Source organism: Eulemur rufifrons, chromosome 20 (genome assembly GCF_041146395.1).
Source record: "Eulemur rufifrons isolate Redbay chromosome 20, OSU_ERuf_1, whole genome shotgun sequence".
Lineage (NCBI taxonomy): Eukaryota > Metazoa > Chordata > Mammalia > Primates > Lemuridae > Eulemur > Eulemur rufifrons.
Genome location: NC_091002.1, coordinates 21,644,844 through 21,662,669, shown reverse-complemented (window position 1 = coordinate 21,662,669; position 17,826 = coordinate 21,644,844). Strand labels below are relative to the sequence as shown.

At 58.0% G+C, this 17,826-nt stretch overlaps 1 protein-coding gene across 1 annotated transcript in view; it reads right to left on the bottom strand.

The window, feature by feature from the left end:
- MTCL2 (microtubule crosslinking factor 2) overlaps positions 1-14,452 on the bottom strand; it is a 57,248-nt gene extending 42,796 nt beyond the window's left edge. Inside the window, exon 1 of the mRNA XM_069495494.1 lies at positions 14,380-14,452. Coding sequence (XP_069351595.1) covers positions 14,380-14,451 — 72 coding nt within the window. The 5' untranslated portion in view covers position 14,452. The remainder of the gene's footprint in view (positions 1-14,379) is intronic.
- Positions 14,453-17,826: the final 3,374 nt, after the last annotated feature.

Below are 17,826 nucleotides of genomic sequence, written 5' to 3'. Positions count from 1 at the left end.
GAAGGAGAGGCCAAGCTGCACAGACTCAGTAGGCCTCGTGGCTACAGAGTAAGGTTGCAGAAGCCCCCCATCAGCGTCAGTGGGGAGACCCTGAACCTCATCCTCACTGCAGACAGCAAAATGTCACACTGCCTGGAAGTGCTCACCTCAGAGCCCAGGGGGGCCCTGATGGTCAACCCCTCCACAGTCTGGCCACCTCTTTTAAGTCGACCTCTCTTCCCCTGGCAGTTTACCCTCATTATTTAACCTAGACTGAAAATGGGGAATTGGGGACGGTGGGTAGGAACAGGCACCCACACTGCCTCGAGGGCGGGCAGCGCTTCCCTTTCTAGAGGATGTTTGTTTTGCTCTGATTGCACAGGAAATACCTGTTGATTGGAGAAAATCTGAGAAAGGCAGACGGCTTTCTATCTCCTCTACTCGTTCTCAGTGGCTTCCACATCAGGTCCAAGGCCCTTACCCTGCACCCCGAGCCAGCCCCGGTCTCCTCCCTGCTCCTGTCTTGCCCCTGCCCTCCCTGGTCCAGATGTGCTGTGACTACGAAATGGCTACCACCTAACTGAAATGGCCACCACCTACTGGGAGACTCACTAATGACCAGGCCCCAGCACAGGCAAGGCACGTGCATTACCGGTTGACAGTTTAATCCTCTTACCAACCCTGTGAGGTAGGTGCTGAAAATGTCTCTATCTTGCATATGAGGAAACTGAGGCCCAGAAGTTCCTCAGAGCTGCTCAAGCGAAGGGAGGACTGGAGCTGAGTTCCAAACAAGCCATGGAACGCTGGGCCAGTGCTACCTCCTGACTATCTCATCCTTCTAGAACATTCCCTCCTCCCCCAGACTGATTCAAACCCTATACTCCGGGCCGGGCGCAGTGGCTCACATCTGTAATCCTAGCACTCTGGGAGGCCGAGGCGGGTGGATCACTCGAGGTCAGGAGTTCGAGACCAGCCTGAGCAAGAGTGAGACTCCCTCTCTACTAAAAATAGAAAGAAATTATCTGGCCAGCTAAAATATATATAGAAAAAATTAGCCGGGCATGGTGGTGCACGCCTGTAGTCCCAGCTACCCGGGAGGCTGAGGCAGTAGGATTGCTTGAGCCCAGGAGTTTGAGGTTGCTGTGAGCTAGGCTGACGCATGGCACTCTAGCCTGGGCAACAAAGCGAGACTCTGACTCAAAAACAAACAAACAAACAAACAAAAAAAACAACCTATACTCCGAACTCCATGGTCCCCTGTGCTAACAATTTTAGGTTGTATTTGCCTGTTTCCAAGCCTACCTTCCCCAAGAGCTAAGGGGAAGGGCAGGGCCTGGTCTGATTCCTGCCTGGTCCCTAGCATTGCCCAGGACAGGACGTGGAGCAGAGAAGGCCCCCACTGCTGTCTACAGGTAGACATGTGAATTAAAGAACTAGGATGGCTTCTGCCCTGCCCTGTCCCTATGCACAGCCTGGGGCGGTGAGCCCTTCTCATCCCAGCTCCAAGCCGGCTACAAAGGGTCCAGGAGAGCCTGGGCAGATCCCAAGCTGGTCTCAGACCCCCACACCACCCCAGGAGGGTGGGCAGGGTCTGTCTACCCAGGGAACCTTCTGCTCACTCACCCACTCCCTGCCCACAAAGTGCACCTCCATCCACCCCCTGCCAATCCACGAGGTCAGCCTGCAGGAAGCAGCCTCTCAGGGGCAGAGCTGCTCGCCTCGATGGGACTGGTTCCCAGGAACCCTGGGGGAATTGTCCAGGAAGAGGCTCTTGGTCCAGGCTGGGTCGCAGGGCCAAACATGAGCTCACGCTACTGCTAAAAATAGCAAGGCCTTGCACAGCAGCACAGGACTTCACAGTTTACAAAGACATTCCATCTGAATCATCTCAGGGATCCTCACAGAAACCCCCTGTTCAGCCAGGAATCACCCTTCCTGTTGCACAAAGAACAGCAGAGCAGCCCAGGGCAGGTGGGCTGTGCCCACGCGCACACAGAGTGGGGTGCAGTGAGAAACCGCTAAGCAGGACCAAACCTCTGACTTCAGGATTCTTCCACTGTACCAGTGTTCAGGGAGTCCATCAACTTGGAAAATCACAGTTTTTACTCTCACTAACCTCTAACTAAAATAGAGCATTTCCTTCCACTCTGGGCCTATGGAATAAACCATAATTCCATGAGTAGTACCTGTGACTTTGCCACCAAAAGAAATCACAGGTATTTTTCATATCATATAACAGTTGTTGCAAAAATGTCAAAATATTATGTACACTCATCAGTACTTTGAAATTATAGTTAAGAGACCTGTCACTAGAGCTTATGAGTTAATAAACACAGACAGTCTAAAGTCATAATTATGAAATATATTTTAATAACTGTATTTAAATATATCTGGTCTCTTTTGTATTTCATTTTAAACATTTTAAAACATTATTCTGAGAATTACTCTCAGCAGAGAGCAGAAAGCTTAAGGGGGTCCATGGCCCAGAATGAGAGGCAGCCTCTGTTCTGGCTGGAGCCAGCCGACCCCTGATCGCCACCACGAAGGCACAAAGCCGAAGCAGCAGAGCTCTGCTTGCCAACCACATCCCGAGTGCTCTAAGGAGGCCCGCTGTCTGTGAGACGCCTACGCAAGCGTGAGACGATTAATCTCTGTCCTGTGAGGACGGATCTGGGGCCTGCAGGGACCCTTAGACACAGGAAGATGAGGGGCTGGCCTGTAGGAGCTGGTGGGCTGCGGGACTGGAGATGACAGTGACCAAGGTGAGGCCCCTCTGCAGAAGCAGAAGCACAGCACGTGGCAGTGGAGAGGTCTGAACCCAGCAACAGCTCCCAGCTGGCCCTGAGGGGACAGGGAGAGAACCGAGGGGACATGAGGTTCCTGAAGACAGGAGGAGGCCACCCTGTAAGAGACTGTTCTAGAGTGGAGGTCCCCCAGCTACCTCCCACCCAAAAGTCAGCCCCTGGGGAACTCCGATATGGGCCCTACAGACCACATTCTAGAAACCTGAACTATACCAAGGCTGGGTCAGGAGCCCTCCCAGCTCCCATGGGATTCCACACTACCAGGGCCTCCTTCCACTCTGCACCTGTCTCCCACCTCCTCACCTCTCTACCTGAAAAGCCGCCTCCACCAAGAAGCCTCCCTGGCTGCCCCAGGGTGTGGCCCTTCTGTTTGAACAATTAGTAAGTGCCCGTGGTGGGCCTAACTCATCACCGAATTATTGGATTCAGTCCTCACAACGGCCACTCTGCTCCCCACTAATTTGTTCTCCACTCAGTACAAGGAATGTTTTTATCTTTTTATTTGCCAGGTAAGTATTGGGAATGATATTTTTTTAAACCACGTTTAAAATATGGTTTAAACTACTTAAAATTCTCTCCTGTTTAAGGCCCTCCAATGATCACCATAACCTGGAAACCACCCAAATGCCGCTCAACTCGTGAATGGATAAACTGTGGTCCGTCGTGCAGTCAAACACTACTCAGCAGCGGAGAGGAAGGACACGCCGACACCTGCGACAGCACGGACGGGCTCAGGTGCGCCGTGAGAAGCGAAGGAAGCCCGACTCCGCAGGCTGCATCCCATACGGCTCCATTTATACGCCATTCTGGAAAAGGCAGTCTTCTAGAAGGACAGAAAAGAGTCTCCTGGTGTCGGGGTCTGAGGTAGAAGGAATGACCTCAAAGGGGAAAATCTGGGGGGGCGGCGAGGGACCGTTCCACATCTCATTTGTGGTGGTGGTTACAGACTGTAGGTACATTATACCTCAACACACCTGACCCAAAAACCAAAAAGCAAAGCAAAACCAAACCTCCAGTGACTTTCCATCTCACTCAAAATAACACCCAAACCCCATCACGGGGGCCAGGCCCCCCTGGCCTGAGCTCTGCCCACCTCTCTCCATCTTCACCCATCCTCTCCTTGGCTACACTCCGGCCACCCAGGCTTCCCTTGTGCCTGTCCACCTCTGAGCCGTAGCCCTTGCCATCCCCTCTGCCTGGACTTCCCGGCCCTCCAACTCAGCACTGCTGGCTCTGCCTCCTGCCTAAGACTCCACTGAAAGGCCACCTCCTTCAAGAAGCCTACCACACCCTGCCAGGCCCCAATGTCCACCTTCCCTTTGTTTCTGTCATGGTACGCAGCACAGACATATCTGTGACACCCATCATTTTACTCCTTTATCTGTTTGCTTGTGGAACGTCGGTCTCTACTGCTAGGATGTGATGCTCTGGAGGACAGAGCCTAGCACGGTGCCTGGCACACACAAGAACAGCTCAGTAAATAGCTGCTGGATGAACAGACGGGCCCTTAGGGGCAGGGAGTATCGCCCCGTTCCACTGGCCTGGAGAAACCACCTCCAGTCAGCGCTGCTGTGTCTGAATCTCATTCTTTGATTCTGTGAAGCTAATGCCATGGAGGCTTCGGACCCTAGGGGTGGGCCTCAAATCCCAGCCCACCCACAGCCAGGCCACAGCTCTGCCAGATTCCAAACCTCACCCAAGTACACCACCTCCTCCCCAGGTCCCAGGGGCCCAGCTCGCCAGCCACTGGGCAGACTGACCTAGAAAAAGTGACACAGGTGAGGGGCCCGAACCTTCACTCTGCAGGACAGCAGCCACTCCACGGAGGAACGGGAGCCTCCGCCTGGCCTGCCCTCCCCCACACGGCCCTGGACACCACGGTCCCTCCCTCAGGCCAAGGCCCAGGCTGCCTGCCCATCTGCCACCCTGGCTCTGGGCCACTTGCCTCCCACCCTGGCCCAGGCCACTCAACCCTGCCATGGAAGGGCTGACCTACAGGCTGAGCCAGCAGTGACCACAGGGGCGGCATGCCAGCCCCACCCAAGAGGCCAGGGCAGCCATCTGCCATCCCTTCTGCGTCCCCCAGGGCTCTGTCAAGGCCCCAGATGAGATCATTGCACTTACACCCCAGGGCGGGGCCTGAAAGAGGCCCTGCAGAGCTTCGTTCCCCTCTCAGCTCAAATGCGAACACTCTGGGCACAGCAGCAGGAGGAGGAGAACCCAAAGACTCTATCCCTTCACAGATGGGGACACAGAGAGGGATGGGGGACAGTCCCACAGTCCCCTAGAGAGGCCAGACTGGAGCGAGGAGGAACTCTGGGCTCCTGCCCCCAGCCCACGGCTCGGTCCAGCTTAGCCTCCTTGGCGGAAGCTGGACTGTAGTTTTGGGGGAGTTGGGTCAAAGATTTTGGGGAAAGAATGCCAGGACACCCCGCCAGGCATCGCTGTGCCACACAATGTCCCCGCTCCAGCCAGCACAGAGGCTGTGGCCCTGGAGACCCACGGGGTCCCGCTGGTCTGGTCAGGAATGAGGGAGACAAGGGTGCTGACCTGCCTCTGCCACACCACTGAATCACAGGCAGGTCACCCCCCGAGTGCCCACCCTGCTCCGTGCCAGGCACGTGCTGGGCAGTGCACGTTCTCACACTGGATCCTGACCAATCCCAGTGGGTGAGGAACCTGACGTCAGAGAAGTCAAGTGTGTTCCCCAAGGTCACACAGCAAGTGGTACAGCCAGGACTCAGGTCCGGTTTGAGTTCTTGTAAGCTACACTAGACAGTCCTTATAACGGGACAGTAACGACAATGATAGTAGCTAACAGTTACAAGGGTTTTGCGTGTTCCAGACACTAGGCTGAGACTGAATAGCCATTATCTCTCGTGCAATAGTGACCCTTTAGAGACGGGTGCTATTATTACCTTGTCCCCATTTCACAGATGAGTCAACAGAGGCTCAGAAAGATGAAGGTTTCACAGCCAGTCAGGACTGAGCCTCCCAGGTCTGCCACAGCTCTGCGCATGAGACCACAGACACTCCCTCCGTCGGGGAGCGGTGCCCGTGGGCACGTGTGCCTCTGTGTGTGTGTGTGTGTGTGTGTGTATGTGTGTGCGTGCTGGGGGCGAGAGGGGACCCGGAGACTGCTCCCCACCAAAGCCACACCTGGCTTGTCACTGCTCCATTCAAGGCCTCAGCAGCAGAGCAGGGAGACATTCCCAGGCCCTGCTGCCCCTGGCAGGGCAGGGAGGGGGCAGGGGAGCACTCACAGCACGAGCGCCTGACAGTCCCCGTGTCCTTTCCGTGTGAACAGGAAGGAAGGCAGCATTTGGATCTGGGTATGTTTAAAACATTCCCCAAATGACCTCTGGGCTGCAGCCAAATCTGTAACCTCGGAGCAGGGATCTGAGGTCTTTGGGGATGGAAAGTGAGGTTCCGAGAATCGAGAGAGCGGCGCAGCGCCACACGGCCTGGGACACCCCAGCATTATCATGCCTCTGAGCCTTTGCTCGTGTCATTCCCCCTGCCTGGCGTCCTGGCAAGAGCACCACGAGACCCTAGTCCTGCCTCTTGCCACTCACAGGCTGTGTAACCTCTGGCCAGCCCCTTAACCTCTCTGGGCCTGTAAGTACCCTGGAAATCCAAGCTCTCAAGCAGGACAAGGGCGGGGTGAAGTGAAACCTGTAATTACCCCATTAATAATCTAATCACTGTTTGGGCGAATGCCCCAAAGGAAGCTGCAGGGAGCTCCTAGGTGCCTAGCACAGGAGCCCTGCCCCAAGCATCCCTGGAGAGGAGCGGCTGGGGCTGAACCACCCAGGTGCAGGAGGAAACCAAGCAAAAGGGCAGGGAATGGAGCAAAGGCCCTGGGGGGAAGAGCTCAGGACAGAGGCCTGGGGTGTGTCCCAGGCTGGGAGCTTGGGTGGGGCAGGGGTGGGTGAGGCTGCGGGAGGCAGGACCACACAGGCCGCTCGGCCACTGGGGCAGGGTCGAGGAGGGGTGGGAAGGGAGAGGCTCGTGCAGTTGACTGGGGCCGCAGAACATCCAAAGCAGGCCTGGGCCAAAATCAAGCTAAAGATCTTTAGCTGATCCAGCCTCACTGGGGCACCCCAAACTTTTTTCCCCTAGAGCCTGAGCTTCTTTTTGTGACCCAGGCAATGGGAGACTATTCACCTTGGTTTTAGAATGAGGGACCCCAAAGGCAGCCCTCTATTAGCAAAGGAGAATCAGCAAGTTACTAAGTCTGAGGCATTGGCCTTGGCCATTCAGGGGAGGGTGACACAGGGCAGGAGAGGAAAGGGGGGACACGGAGGAAGAGGTGTGTTGGGGAGCCCACATGCAGTGCAGTCCATGCACACCTCCCAGACGTGGCCCCAAGCCAAGACCCACAGAGGCACCCAGAGCTGGACACAGCCCCTGCCAGCAAGGACCCAGGGCTCACGGGGCTCAGACCAGAGCCGGGCGAAAATGGATGATGAGGGCTGAGAGCTGCGAGTCCTTGCCAGAAGCCAGGCCCTGGCTAATCCCCTTACATGCTTTCTCTTATTTAATCCTCACAGCAACCTGCAGGGCAAGCGTATCAGTGTCCCCACTTTACAGATGAGGAGACTGAGGCTCATAAAGTGAAAGGTCAGAAGAGAAAAGGTAAAGGCAGGATTCAAGCCCAGGTCAGCTTGGCTCCAGACCACGGTGCTCTGAACCACCTGGGACCCTGGAGCGGAAGGGCTGGCCCGCTGCTCCCACCTTCTCTGACTCCCTACCAGGCCCTGGGCCAGAGCTGGCACTAAGCATGCGGATGCAGTGCTGCTCTGGAGGGGTCAGCCGGGCCCAGGACACCCCAGAGTCTCTGGCTCTTTCCCTAAGCCAGGTCCAAGCTCCTTCCGGGCACCAAAGGGAAGTGAATGTGACTGCCGATGAGGTCATGTGGGGGAGGACAGGGGACCTTAGTAAGGACCTGGCCTGCTGAGCAGACCCTTGCCTCGAACTTAGCCCGAACAAGCCCCTCCCCTGGGGGACTCCCTCTGTCCCAGAGGCTACACAGGACATGGGGCTTCCTTCCCCCATGCCCAGGAGGGGGCTGGGTGTGCCACACACCTGAACTCTAATCCTCCCAGCTACCCTGCAAGAAAGGATTAAATTCTCATTTACAGGCAGGAAGACTAAGACATGACGAGGGGACCTGCACAGGGAGGGAGATCATACATAGGAAGGGCATGGCCAAATGAGGTCTGTCCCTCGACTTGACCCCAAAGGTGGAGTCTGCCTGTGAGACCACACACCCCTCCTTCCCTCCCTCCTTGGGCTGCTGGGGCAGGCCAGGCCTTGTGCCCACGGCTGCAGACACATGGAAAGGGGGCAGCTCCTAGCCTTGCTGTAAGTTAAAAAGGCCCCCTCCCAGCAAGATGTTCACAGTGCCCTGGCTCGGCATTCAATGCCCTTCCAAGCAGGCCCAGACTCTCACCCAGCACTGCCCCCACCCCAATTCCCTCCAGCTCTTCTGTTTCAAGCCAGCGGCCCACCGCCAGCCCCTGCCCACTGCCTTCCATTCAGTTACATATACATATTCATGAGCCCCTACAACGTGGCAGGCACTGTTCTAGGAGCAGGGCACAGTGGCAGCCACTCAAGGCTAACTCCCCAACTCTGATGCCGCCTCCTCCAGGGGGCCTGCCAAGCCCCTCCCGAGTGCCCACACCTCCTCTGGCCCCCCTGCTACCCTGGCCTCCTTCATATTCCCCAGATGGAACTGGGCACCTTCTACAGATGGGAGTGGCGTGGCTGTCCACAGCCCCCAGCAAGGGAACGGGGGAGGAGGGGAGATAGGGCTGGCAGGAAATCCCGAGGAGATTAGAAGGGAGTTGCCCCAGGCAGTGTTTCTCCTGCGGGCAGGCCTGGCAATTGGTCCACTTCACTCAGCCCCACTGGGCCTAACCCAAGTACTGGGCAACAGCGGCCTAGGAGCCTTCGGTGCAGCTTCTCCTGACCTAGAGACCTGCCAGCCCCACCTGCCCACTACCCAGCCCCACCAGGCTCCTAGGACCCCCAGACCCAGAAGGTTACAAACGCAAGCCCCTGGCCCTACTCATCGCTGTTCCCAGCAGCCTTGTGGAAGGAAGCCTCGTGGAGGAGCTGAGACAGTAGGTGTTTGCACACATTAGCTCCAGGGAGACACAGACCAGGATTTCCTGTGTTTCTGTGTGTGGGTGAAATGTCACAGGCTGTGTGTGTGTGTGTGTGTACCCTCGTTTGCGGGTCTCTGGCTCCTGTTGGCAAATGCTACATGCCTGACATTTGCATGCTCTGTGCTTGTGTCCCTGCCTATGTATGCACGATTGCATGTTGCATCTGTGTGTGAATGTCACCATGAGTGTCCCCTTAGTGGGTGTCTGTGAGCCTCTCGTACATGTGCAAGTCTCTGCTACTCTCTCTGTGGAAGGGGCAGTGCAGGTACCTGGGGGGTGAGCTCGTGCCCGTGCCGGCGCGGCAAGGGCGGATCTGCGGCCTTCCTTGGATGCCAGTGCGTGTGTACGTCTGCGCGCCTGCATGTGTTATGTGTACTTCTGATGTGTTCGAGAAAGTCTCTAGGCTGTGTGTCCACCTGGGGGACACATCCGGGTGTGTCTGGGGGTAAAAGATATGTGTATGAGAGTGTGTTTCTGAGCCTGGGGGTCCCCTAAACGGTGTGAGTCTCTGTTGTGTCTGTTTGGTAATGTGTGTGAGTGATGGGACAGGAGGTCGTGTATGTGCATGGGTTTGTGTACTTCTCTGAGCCTGCATCCTCTCCACCACATCCGGAGGCGTGCTTCTGGAAGCACACAACAGCAGGGCATCGCTGGATGGGAGTGTGAGATGGGCGGGCTGTGGGTCTCTGAGCTGGAGCTATGAATGTGTGTATGTGTGTTTGTGTGTGCAAGGGAGTGTGCCCAGGAACACGGGCCCAGCCCCTGCGCGAGGAATGCTGGCAGCCCTGGGAGCTCCAACGGTTCCCCAGGCCTCGGCAGCCGCAGGCTCACATTTTCCATCTCATTTTCCATGTTGCAGGAACTGTCCCCCTCCCGCCGACAGGCGATCAGCTGATTCTCAAAATCCCAGGTCTCAGAGCAGCCTCTTCCAGGCTACCTCTCAGCTCCCACAGGGAGCCTGGGACTCAGTAGGGACCAGCCAGGAGCTCTGCTGACCATTTTGACCCAGAGACAGGCTGGAACCCTCCCGGGAGCTACATCCGGGGGCCTACTGCGTGGCCACTGGGTCCAGACACCCAGCACAGGGCCTAGTACCCAGGAGTCACTAGAAGAGTGTTGGATAAATGAATGAATGAATGATTGAATGAATGCCTGAAGGAACAGGCGAGGAACAGGAGCTGACTGGGACGAGCACTAACATTTATGGTGCACTCAGTCTGCATCCTCACGCTTAAAAGCCACCCCCACGCCCTGGGGTAGGCGTGCCTGTCCCACACCGTGCACACTCGCACACGCCCCCTGCCCCTCCACAGGCTCTGGGCCCCAGCATGTCTCATTCACCACTTGCCCCCAACAAGCCTTAGCCTAGAGCCTGGCCCACGACAGGATTCCTCTCACTAGCCTGTGTCCCAGACTAGACACACCATCAGCAACCGCACGGCACAAAGAACAGGGCCCAGAGTTGGACCAACCTGGGCTGGCATCCTGACTGTGGGACTTGGAGCTTTCATTTCCCCATCTGCAAAATGGCAACTGGGGGGATTAAATGCTTCCCTTGGGCCTTTCTGAGCTGACATCTAGAATCTCCAAGGAGGCAGGGAGGTCTGGCTTCCCAGAGCCCATACACACAGCAGGGAACATGATCACACCTTGCTGTCCTTCCTGGAGCAGCTACTGATTTATGAACATTCTAAAACTAAGGAAATCCACAGACATCCTGGCTGCTCATTGGCTAAGAATATTAACAATTCTTCATGAAATGCTGAATTTCACTGCTTGCAAAATGTTTTGTTTATTCATATCTCCCTGATTCCTGAAAACAATCCTGTGAGATTGTCCAGGCAGGTTCCATCATCTTCATGATACAGATGAGCAAAAGCAGCTCAGAGAGGCCAAAGAGACTCGCCCATGGCCACACAGTAGATGGTAGAGTCAGGTCTCAAAGCCAGGTCTTTGGGCTCCAACTCTTAGATTCCTCCATCCACACCCAGTGGATTCCCACATGTCCTCACCACATGGTACATACGTGGGTAACAGTGGCGATTAGGAGCTGGAATATCACAGACCACCAGGGCTTTGAAGGTCAAACACAGCTGATGTGTCTGCTCTGCAGCTAAAGCTGCATCTTAGAATTCTGGAACCTCAGCAGTTAATAACCTTCAGATTTCCTTGGCTAGACGGGGCCCAAGGTCAGGCAGCTCAACTGTAGCCACCACATAAACCTCCCCTGAACTCTCTCTAAAAAATCACAACCACCAACATTTTGGATGGTTTACAAGCTGCTTTCCACAAACCCCATGTCTTTATTCAAGCATGTGAGATCGTCCAGCCTCTCTTTGAGTAATTCAAGTGACAGTGAGCTCACCACCTTCTCTGCAGAAGCTCCTATTTTTTTACTGGGAGTCACTCAATTTACGCTTTTGTCACTTGGGCCCCAGAGCAGGCTGCATGACATGGGAGATCTCCACAGAGCCCTTCCCTGGTTGACAGTTCCCAGTGCCCCCTAACTGGCCAGGGGTGAGCCTGAGCAGGGCCACCCACTGGACTCCCCTCAACCCAAGCAGCCCCTGCAGGGGACATGCCAGGGATATGGAGTCCTATCCCTTGTTACTCAGTTTCTGCATCTTAGAAGCAGCGTGGCCCAGAGGGGCAGGAAACATAACAAGAGTTTAACACACTCTTACTCTAAGACCTGGCTGCCTAGACCTGGAACAAGTCCCTCCCCAACTCTGGCCACAGTTTACCCATCTGTGGAATGAACAGACCTCCTGTAATAACCCCTGTGTTTGGGGTCCACATTCAGTCTCTAGATTTTCATGCTGCCTTAGGGAGGTTGGCAGCCAGGGTAAACAACCCTCCCGAGAAGTCAAGGGACTAACTCAAATGTCCCCAGTGAGCATTAGCATGGGCTGGTCTTGCTCACCTCTTTCATCCAATCTCCTACCCTCTCTGGCCTCAGTGCTCTTCATGAATCGAACAAGACTTTTCTGAGTTCCCTTAGCCTGCAATGTTCTTACCCCAGCTCCTTGTTCAGCTGGCTCATGTCATCCTGCAGCTCTCGGCCACCCTGAGCACCCCAGCCCCCACCTCATGTGCTCTTGGCACACCATCCCTTCTCTACCCTCATCGTGATCCGTACTGTGATTTATTGTGTGACTACTGTTTAATCCTGGTCTCCCCAAAGCTCGATGAAAACAGACACTTCGCCCTTGTCTTGGGTTGTATCCCAGATGTGCACTAGTATACAGCAGGCTCTAAATAAATAGTTGGTGAATGAATGAACGAGGAGCCAGGACAAAGAGCCCAGTCTGCATCGGGTGCGGAGGGGGATCTATTCTGCACCCACGTAGGCCACAAGAGAACACAGGCACACACGGAAACATGCTCCACTCCACCGAGAAGAGCGGTGATCACAGCTACTTCATCTGAGCTTTACTACATGCCAGGTGCTCTAGTAGCGTTTGCAGGCACTATTTCCCTTAAACCTTGAGGTTGGAAAGTATGTTATTGTCACATTTTTACAAATAAGAAAACTGAGGTCCAGAGATGCTAAGTAACTTGCCCAGGATCACACAGTCGAGAAGCTACAGACCTCGGATCCAGCAGCAGCTTGTAACCACTGACTGAACGGTGGAAGCTGAAGGCCCAGCCCTGGCCCAGGCAGTGGGATGTCCCCAGCTGGGCCCTGCATCCTGTGAAACCACGGGCTCAACCCCCAGCCTCCTGGGACCATTTTCCAATCTAAACAGTCATGAGTGGCTCAAACTGATGTCAGGGCAGAGCCTCATGACCTCCTAGGATGGACAGGGGCCCACGCCCACAGGGCTGGGTGCAGGAGAGATCCCGCAGCAAAGCTCTGTGACCCATCCGCCCTTGCCAGGGTGAGCAGTAGGGACCAGCAGGTTGAGTGAGGAGCTCGGGGTCAGCTCAGACAGCGAGTACTGGGAGCAGCTCAGAGCATCAAGGGGGCCAGAGCAAAAGACCCTCCTCTAGCTTGCCTTCCCCCTCCTACTCACCCTCCACTAGCTCTCTCCTCTGTAAGAGATGATTGAACTCCCAAATGTCAAAACTGAACGGCACCTTTGGGAAGATTCACACTCCCATTTAACAGACGAGGAGACTGAGGCCTGGCTTGGGGAAAGATTACAGACTGAAGGGGTAGATTATTCTGATTCAGACAGATCTTGTCCTTCTATACTACAGGCATTTACTGAACACACTCTGGATAGCAGATCCTGGGGGAAAATGGGGGAGAGAGACACAGTAGAGCAAGACCCCAACACTCTAATGAGAGAGAAACCCATTTGGCCAGAAGAGCCACAAGGAAAAGTTAAAAGTTAAGTGCTGTGGGCGGACATAAATCAGCAGAGTGCTATTAACTCCGAGCTCTCGGCCAGGCGCGCTGTGGGTGTTGTGCCAGGCCATCAACTGACCAGAGTAGGCAACATTTCAGCCTCTTGCAAAACTGTGCCCAGCCAGTGGCAGGAGAGCCCATGAAGCTTCCAGCCTCCAGGGCCGAGGTTGACACACAAGGGGTAGGCTGTCCCTAAAGCTGCCAGGGTGCCAGGCAGTGGACAGAGGGAGGCTGGCCTGCACCCCATGGGTGCTCCTGTCCACTGAAAGGGTGAAGGCAAAGCCTGTTCTCACAGGTCCCGACAAGCCCAGAGGGATGTCCCTCCCAGGTGGGGCTTCTCTCTTCCCACCAGGAACACGGGAAGGACATGGGCACCAGCCAGGAGGGGCCAATGGGACCACTGTGGGTACAAGGGCCTGTCCTAGAGAGGGCAGAAGACATTATCTTGGGATTTAGGAAGCTGCCTCTGAACCGGTTCTCCCACGACATCACCCTCCCAGGCTGTGGGACCGTTAGACTGGGCGGAAGTGGACTCCAGCCAAGGGGATGTTCCCAGATGTCATGCTTTCAAACTGGACCCGCCCTGAAAGGCAGGCGGGGACAGGCCTGCGGCTTAGGATGGTGTGTTCTGGTCTCTCCTTGGCAGGAGACAGCCGCAGGTTTCCCTGGCAGCAGTGCACACCAATGCCTGTCCCAGAAAGGAGAGCCTGGGGGTGGGGGTCCTGAGCAGCCGAAAGCAGAGATCCGGCCCCTCACTGACCACCCACCTCCACACCAAGCAGTGCATCCGAGCACCCTCCAAAGCAGCCTTCTTGAGCTCCCTCCCCAGATCAGGGCCCCTTGGCCAGTCTCCTCATCCAGGTTCCTCCTCAAGAGAGCACTTCCCAAATAAAGTTGGGGGATGGGGGGGGAGAGCCCGAGATGACCTCAGGGTGGTCCCCAGAGGGTTTGGGCCCCTTTCTCCAGCTTGTTTAATGGAAAAGCAGGCTGGCTGGTGCCTCAGGCCCGAGGGGCTGTGACAGCCGGTGCCTCCTGCGACCTCCCTGTTCCCCCATCAACTCCCCACCTTGAGATAGTCGTTCTCGGAGCGCAGCTCCTCCAGCTCCCGCACGAAGCCGCCGGGCCCGCAGTCCAGCATCTCCTCGGTGAGGTCGGAGAAGGCGAGGGAGGCACTGAGCGGCAGGCGGCTGCTGCCCACCGACGACGCGGCCACCGACGGCTCATCGGGGGAGGCAGGTGGCCGCGGAGGCTGCTGAGCGGACGGCGCCGGCTGGGGCTGCTGCCCGGTGCGGGCCCCCGCCGGGCCCCCGGCCGCCGACTCCGCGTCGCTGCTCAGCGCCAGCTCCAGGCCCAGCAGGCGCGCCTCCTCCGACGCGCAGTCCGACACCTCCGAGCTGCTGTCGGTGAGGCTGGGCGGCGGTGGTGGCGGTCGCGGCCCGGCACCAGGGCGCGGGCGGCCCTTAGCTCGGACCCCGGTGCGGACCCCGGCCACCCGCGCCCCTGCGCTCCGCGCCCCGGGCGCCACGGCGCGTCCCTTCCTGTCGGGCCGTGCATTGGACGCAGCGCTGCAGGCGGCGGCTGCGCCCGGGCCTGGGCCGCGGCGGCCCTTAGCCAGCGACCAGCCGGCCACGTCTTTGGGCCGGGCTGGCGACGGCGCGCGGTGGCTCTTTTTCCTCTCCGGGGCGGGCGCGGCCGGGGGACCGCAGCCCCGGGCCGAGGGCTCGCCCGCCGGCGCCTCCATCGAGGCCTCCCTCGGCCTCAGCGCGCGACGCGCATGGCCCGGGCCCGCCCGGCCTCGACGTCCCTGGGGAGGGTCCTGACGAGGCTCTGGCCGCTCGGGCTTCGGCTCCTCTCGGCCCACCTCAGCCCCGAGGCTGGGCTCCGGCCCCGACCCGCGCCGCACGGTCTCTCCGCAGCTCTGAGCTCGGAGAGAGCGGCCTGACCGCCTCCAGGCGCCCCGGCTCCGGCTCCGGCTCCGCCCGGCGCCCGCCCCCTCGGCCTCGCCGCGCCCCCGGAGCGCGCCCGGGCCTCCGCTGCCCGCACGCCGATCGCTCCCTCGGGCCCCCAGTCCGGCTGCGGCCCGGGCCCCGGCTCCGCCCGGCGCGGCCCGCCCCCCGCGCAGCCCCGCCAGCTCCCCGCCCCGCCGCCTCGGCTCGGGGGCGCGCGGTTCCGCGAACAAAAGGCGGACGCGGCGGGAGCGGCGGGGAGGGATGCAGGCAGGGAGCGAGGGAGGGATCTGCGAGGCAACAGCGACCCCCTCGAGGGTCAGGCGGGCCCGGGCAGCCGCGGCCCTGGCTCCCTCCTCCTGCGCTCCGCCGCCGTCCCCTCCCCTGCGAGCCGGGGGAGCGCACCCGGCCGAGGTGCCCCGGCGCCCGGCGTCCCGGCTGGGGCCGCGTGCGCGGCGGGAGGGGGGACCCCCGGGCAGAGGCCGGGCGGACCTCGGGACGCAGGAGCCGGCATGCATGCACACCCGAGCGCCGCGCCCCTCGCCCGCGCGGAGCGTGCGCGAGCTCCGCCCCCTCAACCTTGCCGAGGGACCAATGATCCCACCGCACAGAAGAGTAAACCGAAGCCTGGGCGACACGAGGTTTGCTCGTGGTCAATGGCAGAGCCGGATGGAGCCCACACCTCACACCTCCAGGGCGTGCGCGGGCACCTTGTGCCTCAGCTTCCCTCCCACGGGCGCAGGGACCGTGGAGCCCTGGGTGCTTGCGGGGCTCTGCACACACTGGCCGACTGTGATTCCCCCATACCCGCCCCCCACCCCACGCCGGCTTCAGGCTCTGTCTGTTTAAAATGGAGGCGACTGGTTAGGAGGTACCAGACCAGCGATGCCTTGGGAGTAGGTTTTGGCCCGGTGGGGGCTGGCATGGGCTGGGGACGGTTGCTCTAACCCATACACGTTCCCCCCAAGAGCAGCTCTGGACGACCCCCGAGCCTCGGCTCTGATGGGCGTGGTTTCTTTCCTTCCTGAGCTATCTCCGCTGCTAGGGCTGTTTTGGGGCCGTTTTGTTGATTTTCCCCGTGTCTGTCACACCTTCCCCGCCCCCCACCTCTCCTCCCCTGCGCCTCGCTGCTGCTCCCGGTCCCTAAGCCACCACCCGGCAGAGCCAGGTTAAGTCCTTTGGCTGCCCCACGGGCGGTGCTCACCCTCAGGGTGGCCTCCTCCCTTCCTCCCCTCCTCTTTTCGCCCTCCTCCCACCTTTCCCCTCCTTTTCCATGTCTTCCTTTTCCTCCTCTTCCCTCTTTTCTTCCTCCTGTCCATTTTCTCCTTCCTCCTCCTCCTCCCCCAGTCTTCTTCCTTCACCTCTTCACGTGCCCTAGACACACAACTGGCACCAGGTCCATTTCTTTCTCTCTCTCCCACCTCACCCACACGCAGTGAATACAATCCTGGGGTGTCCCCTCTCACCTGAGGCCTGCCTGCACCTGGATGCAGGTGTGTGAGTGCACCTCGCTCTCAGATCCTCCAGGCAGCCTCCCTGGAGCCAGGTTAGGAGCAGGGCCACTCAGCAGGTTCTTGGCAAACACTTCTTCAGGGGTATTCCCACCCACTCCTGGCAAAATACTGGCTCCCCCCACCGCATTCCCCCCACCAACTGTCCACATGCTGTTTGCACCGGCACAAGGTAAAACACTGAGGGACACAGTGATGGGCTTCCTGGTTCCTGCCCATGGAGCACACAGCATCTGCATCTCCCCATTTGGGCAGGACTCTGAGTGCTGGCTCTGCCACACCTTGCCTCCTTGGACCCCAACACTCAGGGCTGAGCAGGGACCTTTGGATTTGGGGAGCCAAGAACCTGTACCACAGCGGCACGGGAGCCACAACAGCAACAAGGGCTTGGTTGGGAGGATCTGGGTGGGATCGAGGTAGGGGCTCTGGACTTGGGGTCAGTTCAGACCAAGGATGCATGAAGAGGGGATGAGATTTGTTGGGAGTTCAGAAGTGGCTACAAGGAGACCGGGAGACCATCCCAAGCTGCCAGCAACCCCTGCAGCTATCTGACCCCTGGGCACTCACGATATGCCAGGCTCTGTGCTCAACACTTCAGTACAGGATCTCAAAAAGGTTAAGATGTTTGTGGCTGACTTCCAGAGACAGGCACACCAGTGTATATTTCATCCCAGTTGCTCTTCTTACAATGTAACGTTGACACTCCTCCAGCTGAGCATCAGGGTCTATGTTCCCTGCCCTTGAACCTCCACAGATCTTTGTGACTGCTTCAACCAACAAAGTGTGGTAGAAGTTATACTCTGTAACTTCCAAGGTCAATAAAGGGCAATATGGCTTCTGCCCAGCTCAATTCTCTGTATCTTTCTCTCCCTCTGGCCACTCACCTTTGGAATCCATCCACCATGTTGGAATCCCAGGCCTCATGGAGAGTCCAGGTGAAGGTGTTCCAGTCGACACCCCCCAGCTCTGGTCCCCACTGACCACCCGACCTGTGAGATGGTGGGCCTTCTGATGATTCAGCCCCCAGGCTCGGAGCCGCCCCAGCTGACAAGCAGA